Raw genomic sequence first — 13,742 nt, 5'->3', positions numbered from 1 at the left:
ACCCCTCCCCTTTTCTATTAGAGCACCACAGGAAATGGCGACTGGCGCAGACACCCGGCAAAACCAGATCCCCTGCCCTAATAATGGGCAAACTCAATAAACGCCACCCCCTCCTCTCATGTCTTCTCCCATTCCTGAAATGATAACGCTCTGGCAACAAGAAGGAAAAAGAAAAAAGGCTGCTTCCACTTCCTGGCTCCTTCACTCACCAGAGGATTCTCAAAGTAACACACACACACACACACACACACACACACACACACACACACACCAGCGTTACTTTCAAATGTCTCACCTGAGTCGTAGGTGAAGTCCCTGGGCTCCTGCTTGATCATCATGGTGGCGGGGTATGCGTGGGGCAGCGGCGTCCCCATCATGGCCGGGTGTTCGAAGAGGGGGTCGGGGTACTCCTGCTTGAAGCCTTGAGGAGGGAAGGGGATGTTGGGCTCCGACATCTGTCTGTGGTAGATGGGCCGGCTGTCCCGAGCCATCGTCGGCGGGGAGGGGAACGAGTGGCACGGCTCCGAGAGCTGACGTCGAAATCTGAGAAGGACGACCGCGTCAGTGGATTCGACATTATCACACACACACGGAAAGAGCCGGGACATTCATGATGTTTAGTTTGATCCCGTTTGATTAAGAGCGTGAATCAACTCGGCTCGAGTAGAAAGCTCCAAAAGGTAGTAAGATGACCTTTGAGCTCAGATTATTTTGTTTCCCAAAAGGTCAAGAATGATTTTTAATTGAACTATATGATCAATGTAAATACGAAGAGAGAACCTAGTCAAGTCAACTTTATTTCTAGCTTAGGACAATTAAAATAAATAAAAGCAAGTAAAACAAATGTATAAAATAAGTAAAACACAGGGAAGGTGTAGTAAATATACTGTTTATAAAACATACTAACAAAAATGAGAAAATAACAAGGAGAAAATAAACAATTATGAACATGACATTGGACTAAAACCTTAAACAGCAAATTAATATAAAAATAAAATACAGCCCATGTTTTTCCATGACAGGATAATTCTGTCCAAATGAAACTGTGGTGATGAACCTCGCCTTCACTGGCTGAATGTAAAGATTTCAGGTCCCTTGTGAGAGGTGGACCGGCACAGCATTTATATGAACAAGATTTACAGAAGAAATCTCACTGGTTGAGTCGCACTTCAGTGGGCGGGGCCAAAACGTGAGGTAGCTAACCTGCTGACTCCCCAGTACAGCCAACCTATACACACACACACACACACACACACACACATATATATATATATATATATATATATATCTATGAATTTTACCTCGTTACTGAAGTAAATGGTAATAACTCCTGTGTCTAAAATAGTCATTGTTTTATTCTAAGGGATCACAACAGAGACGGGTCATGAATTCTGAATGATGCAGTACGTTAAGTTACGCCTCAGTCATTCAGGTTCAAGAGTTAGAAAACATGAGCTCCTCAACGCTGCAGTTCCCCTAGGCCCCTCCCACTGTGGATTCCCCTCAACCAATGAGATTCGGCTGTAACTAAAACTCTGGTGTGCCTCTGCTGCTGTGACCTTATTATAATCTGTAGAGAGTGAAACCGCCAGCTAGAAGCCGCGCATGTAAATGTGATGTAAATGCGATGTAAATGCAAAAGGCTGCGGGGCTGCAGTACCTGTGGTCCATGGAGTAGGCGCTGTCAGGGAGCGGCTGCGAGGACGGTATGTGAGCGTAGGTCCTGTCTGGTTTGGGCGTCGGGGCCGCCGTGGGTGAGGCATGATGGAGGGGGGACACGGGGGTGCTACAGGGGGGCGTCACTGGGCTGGAGGGCTTCATTCCTGCAGGCTGCTTCTGCTCGTAGGCACTGTGGCAAAGAGACGAGAGGCAGAGATGCTTCTGATACCGGAAGGGTTGAGGGTTCGATTCCCTCCGGGGATAATGGAGCTTCATGTCTGATTTAAAGAGTTCAACACAGGCTTTGTGATACGTCTTGTTTGTGTAAGATATGCGCTGCAAAATGAACACTTCTTACTGATCCTGCCCAAATGTAAAAGCTACAACAGATGAAAAGAAAAGGATGTTAAAAAAATTAAAGAAAACATTATATAGTCTCTTGGCATCTTATTCTGTAATTTTACTTAATGTTAGTTTACATTACTTTAATCAGAGAAACGTGTCTTTGAATTTGCAAAACAAAAAGACGGATTAAAATTTAAGTGAATGGCTGCTTCTATCATGTTTAATAAGTATTTCTTTTTATAAATTCATAAACTTTAATTCTCCACAGCACAACTTTTAAGATTAAATGTCTCAGATTGGCTTGTTTTAGCGTCTGTACAATGCACCACCTCGTGGCGTACAGTGTGGAAATGAGCAGATATCACCAGCTGTGCACATGAATAGAAAACATTCAAGATCAATATTTAAAGACGCCTGAAATAAACTTACAGCGTGAAATATAAAAATGTTGTTTGTCAAATAAGGCAAGAACTGTTTCTACATCTGCATTTTACAACATATTTCTGCACATTTCTGCAGCTGGTGTCTGTTCCGACCATTTCCTCTGTCAATGACGCATCAGTTAGAAGAACGTTGAAGGTATTTTTGAGCGACGTTACATGAAGTCTCACCTGACGTTGTACGGACACTTCTCTCCATACTGGAGTTTGAAGGGCCGTTCTTGGCTACAGTTGGAGCTCAGCTCTGAACACGGGCTGTGCAGCTCTCGCTTGATCTTCAGCTGCAGTCCGTGGAAAGCCACTGAGGAGGAGAGAGGAGGAGAGACGGAGAAAAAAACCCATTTAGATATCGAATGACAACCAAACCAAAAACCTAAAAGAAAGAGAGCAGATGCAGATAATTATTTTTTGTAACGAAGGAACTGCTGACTTTTTTTTTTTTTTTTGTCAGTGCTCAGTATTTTTTCTCATGTTTACAGCAGAATATTATTTTCGGGCATCGTCAGGAAGCACTTGAAATAAGAGTTTATGAAATCACTAATTCAGCTATTTACGGCCGGGTCGAGTCGCCACTTCTGTCCTCAGCCATGTCAGTCTCTGCGTGTTCATTCACAAGAAACGAAAAGTCACGATAAATAAATTAAAGTTAAAAGACTTCCTCCTTCCAAGCATCCGTCCACAAAAAGGATTTGACATTTCAGGCCATCACTTACACAAACAACTCACTTCAAATCTCATTTGTTTGGCCTTTTTCCTGACAGGGTCTCCGTTAGTGAAATATGACAAACATAAAACTGGGTGTGCGGCGAGCTCCTATAAATGCTTTATCTGCTTTCAGCTGGCTGTCAATACGTTCCAGACGACAACAACAGGACTCATTGATCTGAAGGTGGGGGGAGGGGGGGGGCAGCGCTCTCTACCTATGGCCCCACAGTGAGCCCGGTGCATCTGAGAGGCTGTTAAGTGCCTGATCAGTCCTGATTAACATCCCATCATCTCGAGTCATGATCAACGCTAATCCAATTGGCTGCGCTTCTGACGAAAACCCAGTCAGTCAGAAATGAAGTCAGGCTCGGGTTGCCTTGCCAATCGCCGTCTCACCGCGACTGCACACAGAGCAGCGGCGAGGCCGTCCCACAGCGCTCTATCAAACGCACGAGAGAGGGAGAGGACGGTTTTTGACTGATGTCTCAGGCTGAGGGACGAGATGCCCTTTTTTGCTGAGTTGAAAACGAAAAATTATGAACAGAAAAAGGAAAATCCATCAACTCCTGGTCCAACTTAAGTGCAAACATTTAGACATTCGACGACCCAGGAACCCATATCTGTGGTCTGGGAGTGTTTTTCTTTGAAACACACCCACGGTCAGGACGGTCTCTGGGGCTACAAGGAGCTGAGAGAGGAGGATGTTTTGGGGATTTTTCTCACGGCTGACTGACAGCTGCCGTACGAGCAGGGGTCGATCTGCCAACACCCCATCTGACGCACAGTGGAGCCCCTGGGGGACGGGCCACACGGCCCCGGCATGACAAAGCTCAGGGGTTGTTCGCAGCCCTCGCTGGGGGCCTGACCTTTCTGGGTCATCGATCGGAGGTCAAAGACACACTTCCTGAGGGGAGACCTTTGACGATGCTGACATGGAAGAGCCTCGTTAAGGGGCTTATGTAGTGAAAACAATTCTTTAGTTTTGCCTGTTGAGAACACGATCACTGTCACTTTCATTACCTATTAACATAAACATACATTCATTCGTTTTTCTGACTAAAATCAGAGCCAACGCCCCCCAGGCTTCTGGTTCACAGCTCACCCCGTGCTACTTCCTCTTCTTTATCTGACACTGAATCCACGTCAGTTTTTCTTTTCCCGTTTACATATGAGATTTAAGAGTAATGTCTAAGTGTAAAATCTCGTGTTTAACTCCAAGTGTCACATCAGCTATTAACAGTAGCTTCACGTGTGCTGCAGCACAGGGCCTTAAATTAGAAATGGAAATGTCACAATAGATTTCGTCAGTGGGGTGCCAAGGTACACAAATCAATAGCAAGGGCATTGCCTCTGACTAAAACAGAGACTTCCTTTTTAGTCCAGAATGTCATGCCCATCACGGCTTGATTGCTCTCATTATCTACATATTGATTAACTGAGATGGTAGGGTGTTTAAAAGAAGAAGCAGTTAGAACAATTACTGGGTCTATTTTGAATGCAAATGTTGTTTTTTTTTTCTTTGTTTTTTTTCTGTGCCATTAACTCAAATATTCTGTAATTTATTTGCTCTTTGCTTTACAAATTCAATGGGAATCTTTGCTTTAAATGGAATAAACAATGTCTTTTTTTTTTTCTAGATTTATTTATTTATTTGTTTGTTTGTTTATTTACAATTGTACACAAAACTTGGTTCTAACAATGTCATTTAACTGCCATTTTACTGCCAATCCTCTTGGTAAATTATCAAAGAGCTCTTGGCTGCAAACATTGTGTACTCTCAGGTACAAATTGTGTGTTTTGGCAGAACCAGAGCCAGAACATGTTTGGCAGATACTTCTCCAGTCCATTCATAAAAAAATACAGGTCTTTTGGCAACAGCGAAAAACCTTCCATTCCATTTTCACCTACTGTAGGTGCTCGCCTCTGCTGTTAAATGATGGAGGCTCAGATCTGCTGGTAACGTGTGGCCTCATTTTACACCTCCTCTACTCCTTCGTTCCCTGCTAAGTTATGCTAATGGTAAGCATCTGTGTTGGAGTTTGAGACAAAGAAAATTCTCCTTCTCCTCCCTCAGCCCCGAGGACACTTTAAGCTCCGAGGCCGCTCACATGCTGCTTCTATGCTGCACGGATGGAGGGTGTAAAGTCGACATTGAGGGGAAACTGCCACAGCCTTTTGAGAGGTGATAAACCCACGAAGGCCATGGAAATAATAAATAACACTAATGGCACAGACACAATCTGAGTCTACAGTACTCCTCCACATTGATCCCTCTCTTTCTTTCCCTTCCTCTCTTTCAATTTCTTTCTTTTATTCAGTTTATCACTGGATTTTTCAACTTTTAAGAAAAACAAAAGATCCAAAAATGTAAAAAATATGGACCATAGCTGTTAATTTTATTGAAGCAAATGAAAACTCAATTCATGAGAAAGTAAGAAATGGGCTAATCTTGTTTTCTTGGTGTGCAACTTCAATAGATGTTTTTTTAAATATTGAAATGAATTAATTTTTCCTAAAAATACTGTTGCTACTGTTACCAACTAGCTAGCACAGGTAGCTAACTAGCTAGGCTATCAATTAAGCTAACAATGAGATAAGTAAAGAAGATATGTTTAAATCTAGCTAGGCGCAACGCTTCAGTCAAATTGTCTCAACTGACTTAAAAACAACAGGCTGTTAAATTATTTTAAAGCATAAAGCTGCTTTTATTCTCCATTTTTCTTATTGTCAACAATCCCCATGAAAAGATAAAAACCAACAACATTTAAACCGTCTCTCAATACGCTCTGACGATACAGAAGTACATTAAATCCTTAAAATCTGCTCAAAAATATATCATTAAATTTTTTTCCAAGGCTGCAAAGTTGCCAAAAACAGCCGTGCACTGTAGTTATTTGCAAACATTGCTAAAAGAGGAGCGAATGATGCATTTGCTGGGGGACTATTTTCAGCTGTGGATTTGGGACAAACTCAAAATAAACGACAATCCCTGGAAACTGTAGTTTTTAACAAACGTGGCTCAAACAGCAGTTAACGGGGCAGTATTTTTAACAGCGCATAAATACACATTTAGCGCACTAATGAGTATTTATGGTGTATGTGGGACTGACGCATAATAAACTACAGTGCCCGAGTTCAACGCCATGCAGGAACATGTCACTCGGTGCAGCGGTGTGACTCATTTTAGTGTTTTTTAATAGTTGTTGGACGACAGAGCAGCTCTATGGCAGAGAGGAAACACCACGCAGGCAGGACTTTCTGAAGCATCACTTCATTGATGGTTTTCTGCCTTTTCATCGGATCTGACATCAGGAAAAATATTGAATATTTCAAGCCTTATATTACATACATATGTCAAAGCTGCAGTAATGACATTCACATGTAATTAGCTACCTCCACCTTCACGTCACTCTCCTCTCTTTAGCTACAACTTCTAGCTTCGTCTCTCTCTGTCTCTCTATCCCACCGACCGCCCCTCCATCTCTCGGCTCGGTGAAACCCATATGGGAGAGCTGCCGGCTGGGATGCCTGCTCGAGCGCCCAACCACGGTGCCCTCACCCTCCCGCCATCTGTTAGTGCCTCTCCAGTCTGCTGCAGGTTTGCCAACAGGACAATTCAGATGGTCAGCAGTCTCCTGCCACCGTGGCCACCCACCCTGGCTACCTCTGAAGGACAACGGGACAGTCTCTGTGACCTCTGGTTCTCTGCTGTACGCCACAACGCTCCTCCATCTTGGATTTTAGGATAGGCTAATTTCACAAGTGGAGGCGAACTGCCATACAGCTGCTGAGGGTTTTGTGAACAAAGCAAAACCAAGTCAGATGAATGGAAAGAGTGGGATGGGGCAAAATAATTGAATCGTGTAAGTGAGGATGAGGTTTAATTGTTTTTGTACACTCTTACAACTATAGTTCAATATGAATTAATGTGGACTAATTTAAGTTCTCTTTATTCAGGATCTGGAGAAACTTCAATCAAGGTAAAAAAATCATTAAAAATGTTAAATTAAGTTTGTTACATTACAGCAGGACTTTTTCTGAAGTGTTTATTAGGAGTAGGATTACTGGTGGCAGGAAAAAGAGAGGAAACATACACCCCTCTGGTTTTTAATCTAGACAACCAACAGGAACCTGCTTGAGGATTTTAGGATGTAATCTGGCTCACATGGGGCTAAAAGGTCTGTGATCTAGCTCGGTGCCAGATCCATCCCTGCTTTAATCTCACCCAAATGTTATCTGTGACCACTAAAAGCTGGCAGTCTGCCCCTGAAACTAGTGGCTCTTTGTTCAAGCTAAGAATCCTCACTTCTTCATTTTTGCTCAACTTTGTTTCCAGGTTAAAGGGCGTTGAGGACACGGGGTAAGACGCAGCTTTGTGTCTTTTTCTCACAGTTTCATGGGCTGTTTTGGCTCATCAGAAAGACATGTGCTCGCTCCGGGTCCCACTGAGCTCCACTCACTCCATTTCTGTCCCCACCTTGGCACGACTTCCTCCAGAAGTGGGCCGTGCCAAGTCGCTAGTCACCGTGTGCAACCGCCGTGCACAACCAGGTGAAGTACGACTAACTACCTCGTCTTTATTACCGCAGGAGTGAATTCAGCTCAGGTTCACGCGACTGGAAATTTTTATAAAACTCTTAGGGAGTATTCTTAGAAACAGAATCTGTTCTTTTGCAGGAAAAAATAAGAGTATGTGAAAAAAAAACCATGCCAGCTTTCATGCTGAAAAATCTCCAGTGAAGGTTTGGCAGTGTACGAGAAGGCCAACAAACCTTCAGCTGAAAGGGATAAATGTAGTAATAACTAATATTACACTGCCTGATTTAGAAAATCCAACCACACTGGCTGGTTTGCACTAAAAGTACTGAGAGGAAAAAGGTCTTAAAGGAGCATTTTTTAAAAAGATTTTATTTAAAAAAAAAAATTCAAAACAGCCATCAATTGACAGTAGTTTCGTTTCCCTGGAGTTAAAAATATCACTTCAACCTCCTAAAAAACATCAGCCACAATATTTTGATGTTTCTTTATGCAAATAAGTCACAGTGCAATAATATCTCAGTGGTGGTAAGAGGTACATGAGCAACAGAGGGAAGGGAGAGGGAGAGAGAGAGACACAGAGAGAGAGAGAGAGAGAGAGAGGTAAACCCCCACCCCCACCCATGCACCTGTCTGCAGACCCACAAGACTGGCGCAGCTCTCCAGAGAGCACTTGGGTAAGCAAAGGTGAGGCGACTGAGAGACACGGAAAAACACACACCGCCACGTGCACTCTGCCCGAGTACAAACACAACAGTCGAGATAAGTGCAAAAAAAAAGACACCGCAGATGTCCACACACACACACACACACACACACACACACACACACACAAACAGAAGCACTACCGTGTGCACACAGGGAGAAAGCGACGTGGTCTCTTACTCACAGTTTTCAGTCTGGAAGTCTGGAACGAACTGCTCGTCATTGTCGGGAACTTGAGCTAAAAACAAAACCAGAGAAGAAGAAGAAGAATAAAGAGAGAGATTGTTTCCGATGTTGATGGACAACGCAGCATTGATCACAGCTCTGTACAGTCCAATACCCTCCTCTGGCAAACAGTCTCCTGGGATATTAGCCTGGCCTATCCCAGCACTGTTTGCCTCTTCTGTCGGTTAAAAAAACACAGCTGCGAAAAATATGTTTTACAGGAAACCGAAGAAAGAAAGAACGTTTTTCTTTTTTTTTAAGGGTTTAATGTCCTTTAACGACCTCATGACAGAGTTCATGACAAAAATCTCAATTTTATGACATTTTTTAATCTATTGTTACTTCTTATACATATATATATATGTATATATATAAAAACAAGTGGAAAGAAATCAAACATTTTACTTCACTAAACAATCTCACCACAAGGTCCATTTAGTGGCCCATTCTGGTGCTTTCAGTCATTTAATACTATCCTCCTCCGCAAATGGACACTGCCCAGTTGTCAGTTCATGTTGGTCTAAAATTTAACTAAATTAAATAAAATTTTAATGTTGTTTTTCTTGATTTTAGTGTCTTGTATCAATATAAAAACACTAATATCTAAAAAAAAAAAAAAAAAAACAGGTTGATTTACGTTGAAAAGTTGTAAATTTTATCACTTGAATTAATAAAAATTAGACTTTTATGACTGAATAATAGAAAAAATGGCTTGTGAGCAACTAGGAAATACACCAGAGTTACAGATCTGAGAACAGCAATGTACAAAATAACCTTGAAACGTTATGAACCGTATGTTTGCAGGGAATTACTGAAGAAGTTGCACAATGAACCGGGGTTTTCCAACAAATGCCAGCCTGCGAGGGAGATAATACTTTGCTCTGGGTGACTCTCTACCTCCTAATTCCACTTCCTGAGGTCGCCTTGTCCATTGACTGCTCTGCAGCCGCGGCTCTCACTCCTTGCCAGCAGCCAAACACCCATTGTTAACAGTATCTAATTGGCTTCTTCCCTACTGGTGAATCCACCTGTACCTACCGAGTTAGGTCTGTTCCAAAGCTTCCAACGCTTCACCTGTGCTTCAAACGCCCCTTGCACCCAGGCTAATGCTAAAATAATGAAGCCTGGCTCCAATTAGGCGTATACATATTTATATCACACGTATTTACACTCAGCGACAGTCCTCCGTGTCCCTCAAGTTTGACTCTCGCTGGCGAAAGTCAAGCAAGCAAGGTTTAAATGTGTCATTAGCACGTCTATTTATATATACACAATGAGGTGGATCCTCATTATCACAGGATCAGTAACATGTCTCCACATGTCTAGAGATCATAAAAAAAAAAGGGAGGAAAAAAAATCACTGATTTTCCATTTTTGTCACTCGTGATACGATCAGGGATGTTTTTTCTCGCCAGAGGTGTGAATTGAGGAGAGTAAACAATCAACAGATCAAGAGGAGAAATTGCTCCATATTTCGAAGCGGGTGAAGAGAGCAGCAGAGATGAAGAAGAAATTATTTCACTGCAGTTAAAGCCATCAAACCTCTATCGTAAATACAGTTTGTGTTTTAGCTTTGTTGAATTACTGTTGATCCGGAAAGCAACGAGCGAGTCGTCTGCTTTCTTAAAGGGCCACGACAGGAACCTTCGAATCATCGGATACAAAGGAGAAATATTCAAACGTTCGAGCTCAAAAGATCATATTTTTCTCCTCTTCAACCACAGCAGCCAAATGTGCCAAAGCAACACAATTAAAAATGAATTCAGACAGAGGAGAGCTCAGTTTCAGCTCGTCTCATGATTACAGCACAAACAAACTCAGAGAAACTTCAGAGAAGCAAACTTGGACAGGGACACAGAGGAGAGATGAAAAAACTAAACAAAAACCACAACAAACAAACAAAAATAAATATATAAATAAAAAAGGAAAGAAGAAGGCAGCAGTGTCTCTGTGTCCAAAACCAAGTACAGGATGTGTGAGTCACTGGCCTCAGTCTGTGAATGAGCCAGCGAATCCCTGCAACAAACTCCTGGGGAGGACGGAGCTGGAAATCTGCCGCCATTCACAAAACAAAACAAAAAAAAAAGAAAAGAGAGAGAGAGAGAGAGGAGAGAGAGAGAGGGAGAGAGGAAGGGAGGATGAAAAAGAGAGAAGTTGTAAAGGCTGTAAACACGAGGCCTGAGAGCATCGCAGGAGTTTCTCAGACCTGCAGCAGCTCGGTGCACGTTTACACACATTTCACATTTTTTCCTGCGTCGATTTCAAACACGAATTACAACGTCGGCACCAGAATTTCACAGAGGAATCGGTGCAGCAAGAAAAACATTATTAAAGTGAGAAATCTGTGAAGAATTTAACTTTTTTTTCTTGGCAAGAGAGAGTCCCCCAAAAAAACAAAAAAAAAGAAAACCTGAGCGGAGGAGGAAGGAGGAGGGAAGCTGTGGTTTTGGGTGAGGGGGGGTCAAACATTCGCCTGTCAGCTGACGAACTCCTTCAACCTCTCGGTCTTTGGAGTCGGAAATTCAGTCCGTCCTCTCATAATTCCTCCTCTTGTTCCAATTACCTGAACTAATAAATCTTAGAAATGGGAAGGTATTCCTTTTCATCTTAATGGACAGGAAGTCGTTCATTAAATCTACAATCTTGAAGCGTACATCATCACATTGATCCATGACAGGCAGAACTGTAATCCTTAACAGTAATACCTCTTCTCAGCCGCCCCGCCGTCTCTTCTTCTCTCACTTTGGATACTGAAATATTAAAATCGTGTCTTATTCTTTTACACGCCCTGCGGTGTGTGTGTGTGTGTGTGTGTGTGTGCGTGTGTGTCACCTCGCCGCGCCAACTCATAATCTAACTGCTGCTCGGAGTCGGCTCGACCGCTCCAATATCTGTTCCAAAGCGTACTTTTCATTTTTTAAAAGCTTTGGATTTCACTGCGAGCATTTTGGAAACGTGTTGAAGAATAGATGGAGCCGGTAAATGATGGAGAGTCTTCTCCACCTGTGTGAAGGGTGCGGGCTAAAACATCTCTCTCTACGTTTTTCCAGGGGATGTATTACAACTCAATTCTTTTTTCTTTTTTTTTTTTTTTAAGTATTATCTGTTATATTATAAACGTGAAAGCTCTACTTAACAATAAGAATTATGGCTTTACACGCTGAGCACTGACTGACACGCTGACATAGATTTTTTTTTTTTTTTTGCAGTAAGTCGACGTTTAATGCTTCAATTCTATGAAAGGAAAATAAAACGTTTTTAAATTACAAATTGTAATTGGCTTGTTTTCCCAGAAATGAAACATAATATTTAAGAAAATGAAAATATTTGTGCTTAATCACAGTAGATGATCATAATTTCTGAGTCCATCAAAAGTTCAATTAAAGGACTAAAAAAATAACCCCAACTGTAATTTAACACATTTTTCAATTGAATATAAAAATGAATTTCCATAAATGAACACAAACTTTTGGTATTTAATAATTAGGTTTTCCTGATCCTATAACACTGTATGTATATAACAGCACAGTGCAGTCTAGTGTTACTTCATTTCTACACCAGTTCTTTGGCACATTTGCTTAAAAATACAAATTTTTTGCTTGACTTCAGATTTATACACATGCAACAACTAGTTAAAATCACCTTTTCCAAGTTAGTGTCTCTTCACACTTTACGACGTCACACTGCTCTTACACTAACCCTGAACATGCTGATTTATTTTTGATTTTTTTTTTTTTACAGCAAAACTCAAAACAACACTCAGCTCTCACTCTACTTGAAATATAAACTCTCAGACTGCATGCAGGATTTAAAGTAAGCTGCATCTCGAGGAGATGAGAATACAGAAGTCAAGCCAATGAGCCAAGTCGCACATGCACATTAACAACAAGTCAGGAAAGACAGATGAGCAATATTCACCACGAACCAAAACTTCGGTGCTGCAGACACGGTGGAAAGAGGACACTCGTACTTAAATCCTGAAGCATCACGTCTCAGTTAGACCACCATGAGCAAGTCTTGCCATTAGAGGAAAAAAAAAAAAAAAAAAAAAAAAAAAATTGGATAACTATGTCACTTTGAGAGACCAGGTCTGCTTTTTTGGAAGTCTGCGATAGAAAAAAATATATAATAATCCATTCTCTTTTCTTTCTTATTTTTTTTTTTTTGGCCGCCAAGAAATGAAATTGAAGAAGACAAGGTGATGGTACAGCTGTAGAAGATAGAGAGGTGTGCTGAGAGGAGGCGAGGGAGAGAGAGGGAGAGAGAGCAGATGATAGAGGGAGAGAGAGGGAGGGAGAGAGAGAGAGAGAGAGAGAGAGAGGCTACAGCAGAGCTCTGGTGGAGGTGGAGGTGGCGGCGGTGGCTGGCGTGCAGCGCGTTAGCTCCTGCCAAAAGCAGAAGAGACAGTGAGCGTCGGAGAGCCTTCTCCTGGTAATTTGTGATGACACTCTCTGGGTAGAGCCTCCTCTGTCTCCCTCAAGACCCCTCGCTCACAGTCTCTAATGTATGCATGACACACAAGGTGCCTCTTCCACACAGGCTTTTAATTGGACTGCGACGCTAGGCATGTAACTCCAGGCAGCTTTTTACCCCCCCCCCCCTCCTCACAACCTATCCATTTTTACCCATCTCTCCTTCCTCTTTTTTTTTTTGCTCAAGATTTTAAAACACTCACCTTCTGCCAGCCAAGTCTCCTGCAGCCGACTGAGGTCCTGGAAGAGCTCTGGAGGGGGGGGGGGGGAACCGAAGAAGAACAAAACAACAAGAGTCAAAGCCCAGGAGGAGCATCAGAAACAACTGACTTCATTATGGCGGAGCTTTAGTGGGGCACGTGTGCAGCTAATAACAAGTCAATTTGTGTCTCTGACCGCTGACGGAGGCTTGTGAGAATCATCACAGGCCGCTGTGTTGTAATTGAGATTCTGTAGTTAGCAGTGCAGGTGGCCACAAACCAATTGAATTTTGCTAAATGTTTAGGAGCCGTGAAATTAACTTCTCCCTCTGCCCTCTGCCTACCTTCAGTGTCCTGAGCCAGGTCGGACTTAATGAATTTTCTCTTTCTGTCATTTGCTGGCCTCTCGCAGCTCGTTGTTTTTTCTTGCAGCTTCTGCCAAAAAAAAAAAAAAA

General features: G+C 42.4%; 1 protein-coding gene across 3 annotated transcripts in view; it reads right to left on the bottom strand.

Moving 5' to 3' along the window:
• Positions 1-13,742, bottom strand: part of etv1 (ETS variant transcription factor 1) — a 23,261-nt gene that overhangs the window by 7,776 nt on the left and 1,743 nt on the right. For 2 of the 3 annotated variants that reach the window (XM_023393390.2, XM_023393391.2), the window contains exons 1-5: positions 12,541-13,014; positions 8,575-8,628; positions 2,616-2,745; positions 1,661-1,849; positions 296-543 (exon numbers count right to left, since the gene is read on the bottom strand). In XM_023393390.2, the coding sequence (XP_023249158.1) occupies positions 296-543; positions 1,661-1,849; positions 2,616-2,745; positions 8,575-8,628; positions 12,541-12,601 (682 nt within the window). In that variant the 5' untranslated portion in view covers positions 12,602-13,014. Of the gene's footprint in view, positions 1-295; positions 544-1,660; positions 1,850-2,615; positions 2,746-8,574; positions 8,629-12,540; positions 13,015-13,290; positions 13,339-13,631; positions 13,723-13,742 lie in introns of those variants that run through there. The other variant, XM_023393387.2, reaches the window with a different exon arrangement.

Source organism: Seriola lalandi, unplaced genomic scaffold (genome assembly GCF_002814215.2).
Source record: "Seriola lalandi dorsalis isolate HSWRI2012SDOR001 ecotype SW California unplaced genomic scaffold, Sedor1 jcf7180002054934, whole genome shotgun sequence".
Taxonomy (NCBI): domain Eukaryota; kingdom Metazoa; phylum Chordata; class Actinopteri; order Carangiformes; family Carangidae; genus Seriola; species Seriola lalandi.
Note: the sequence above shows the minus strand (reverse complement) of the source record. Positions and strands in the feature narration are given on the sequence as shown.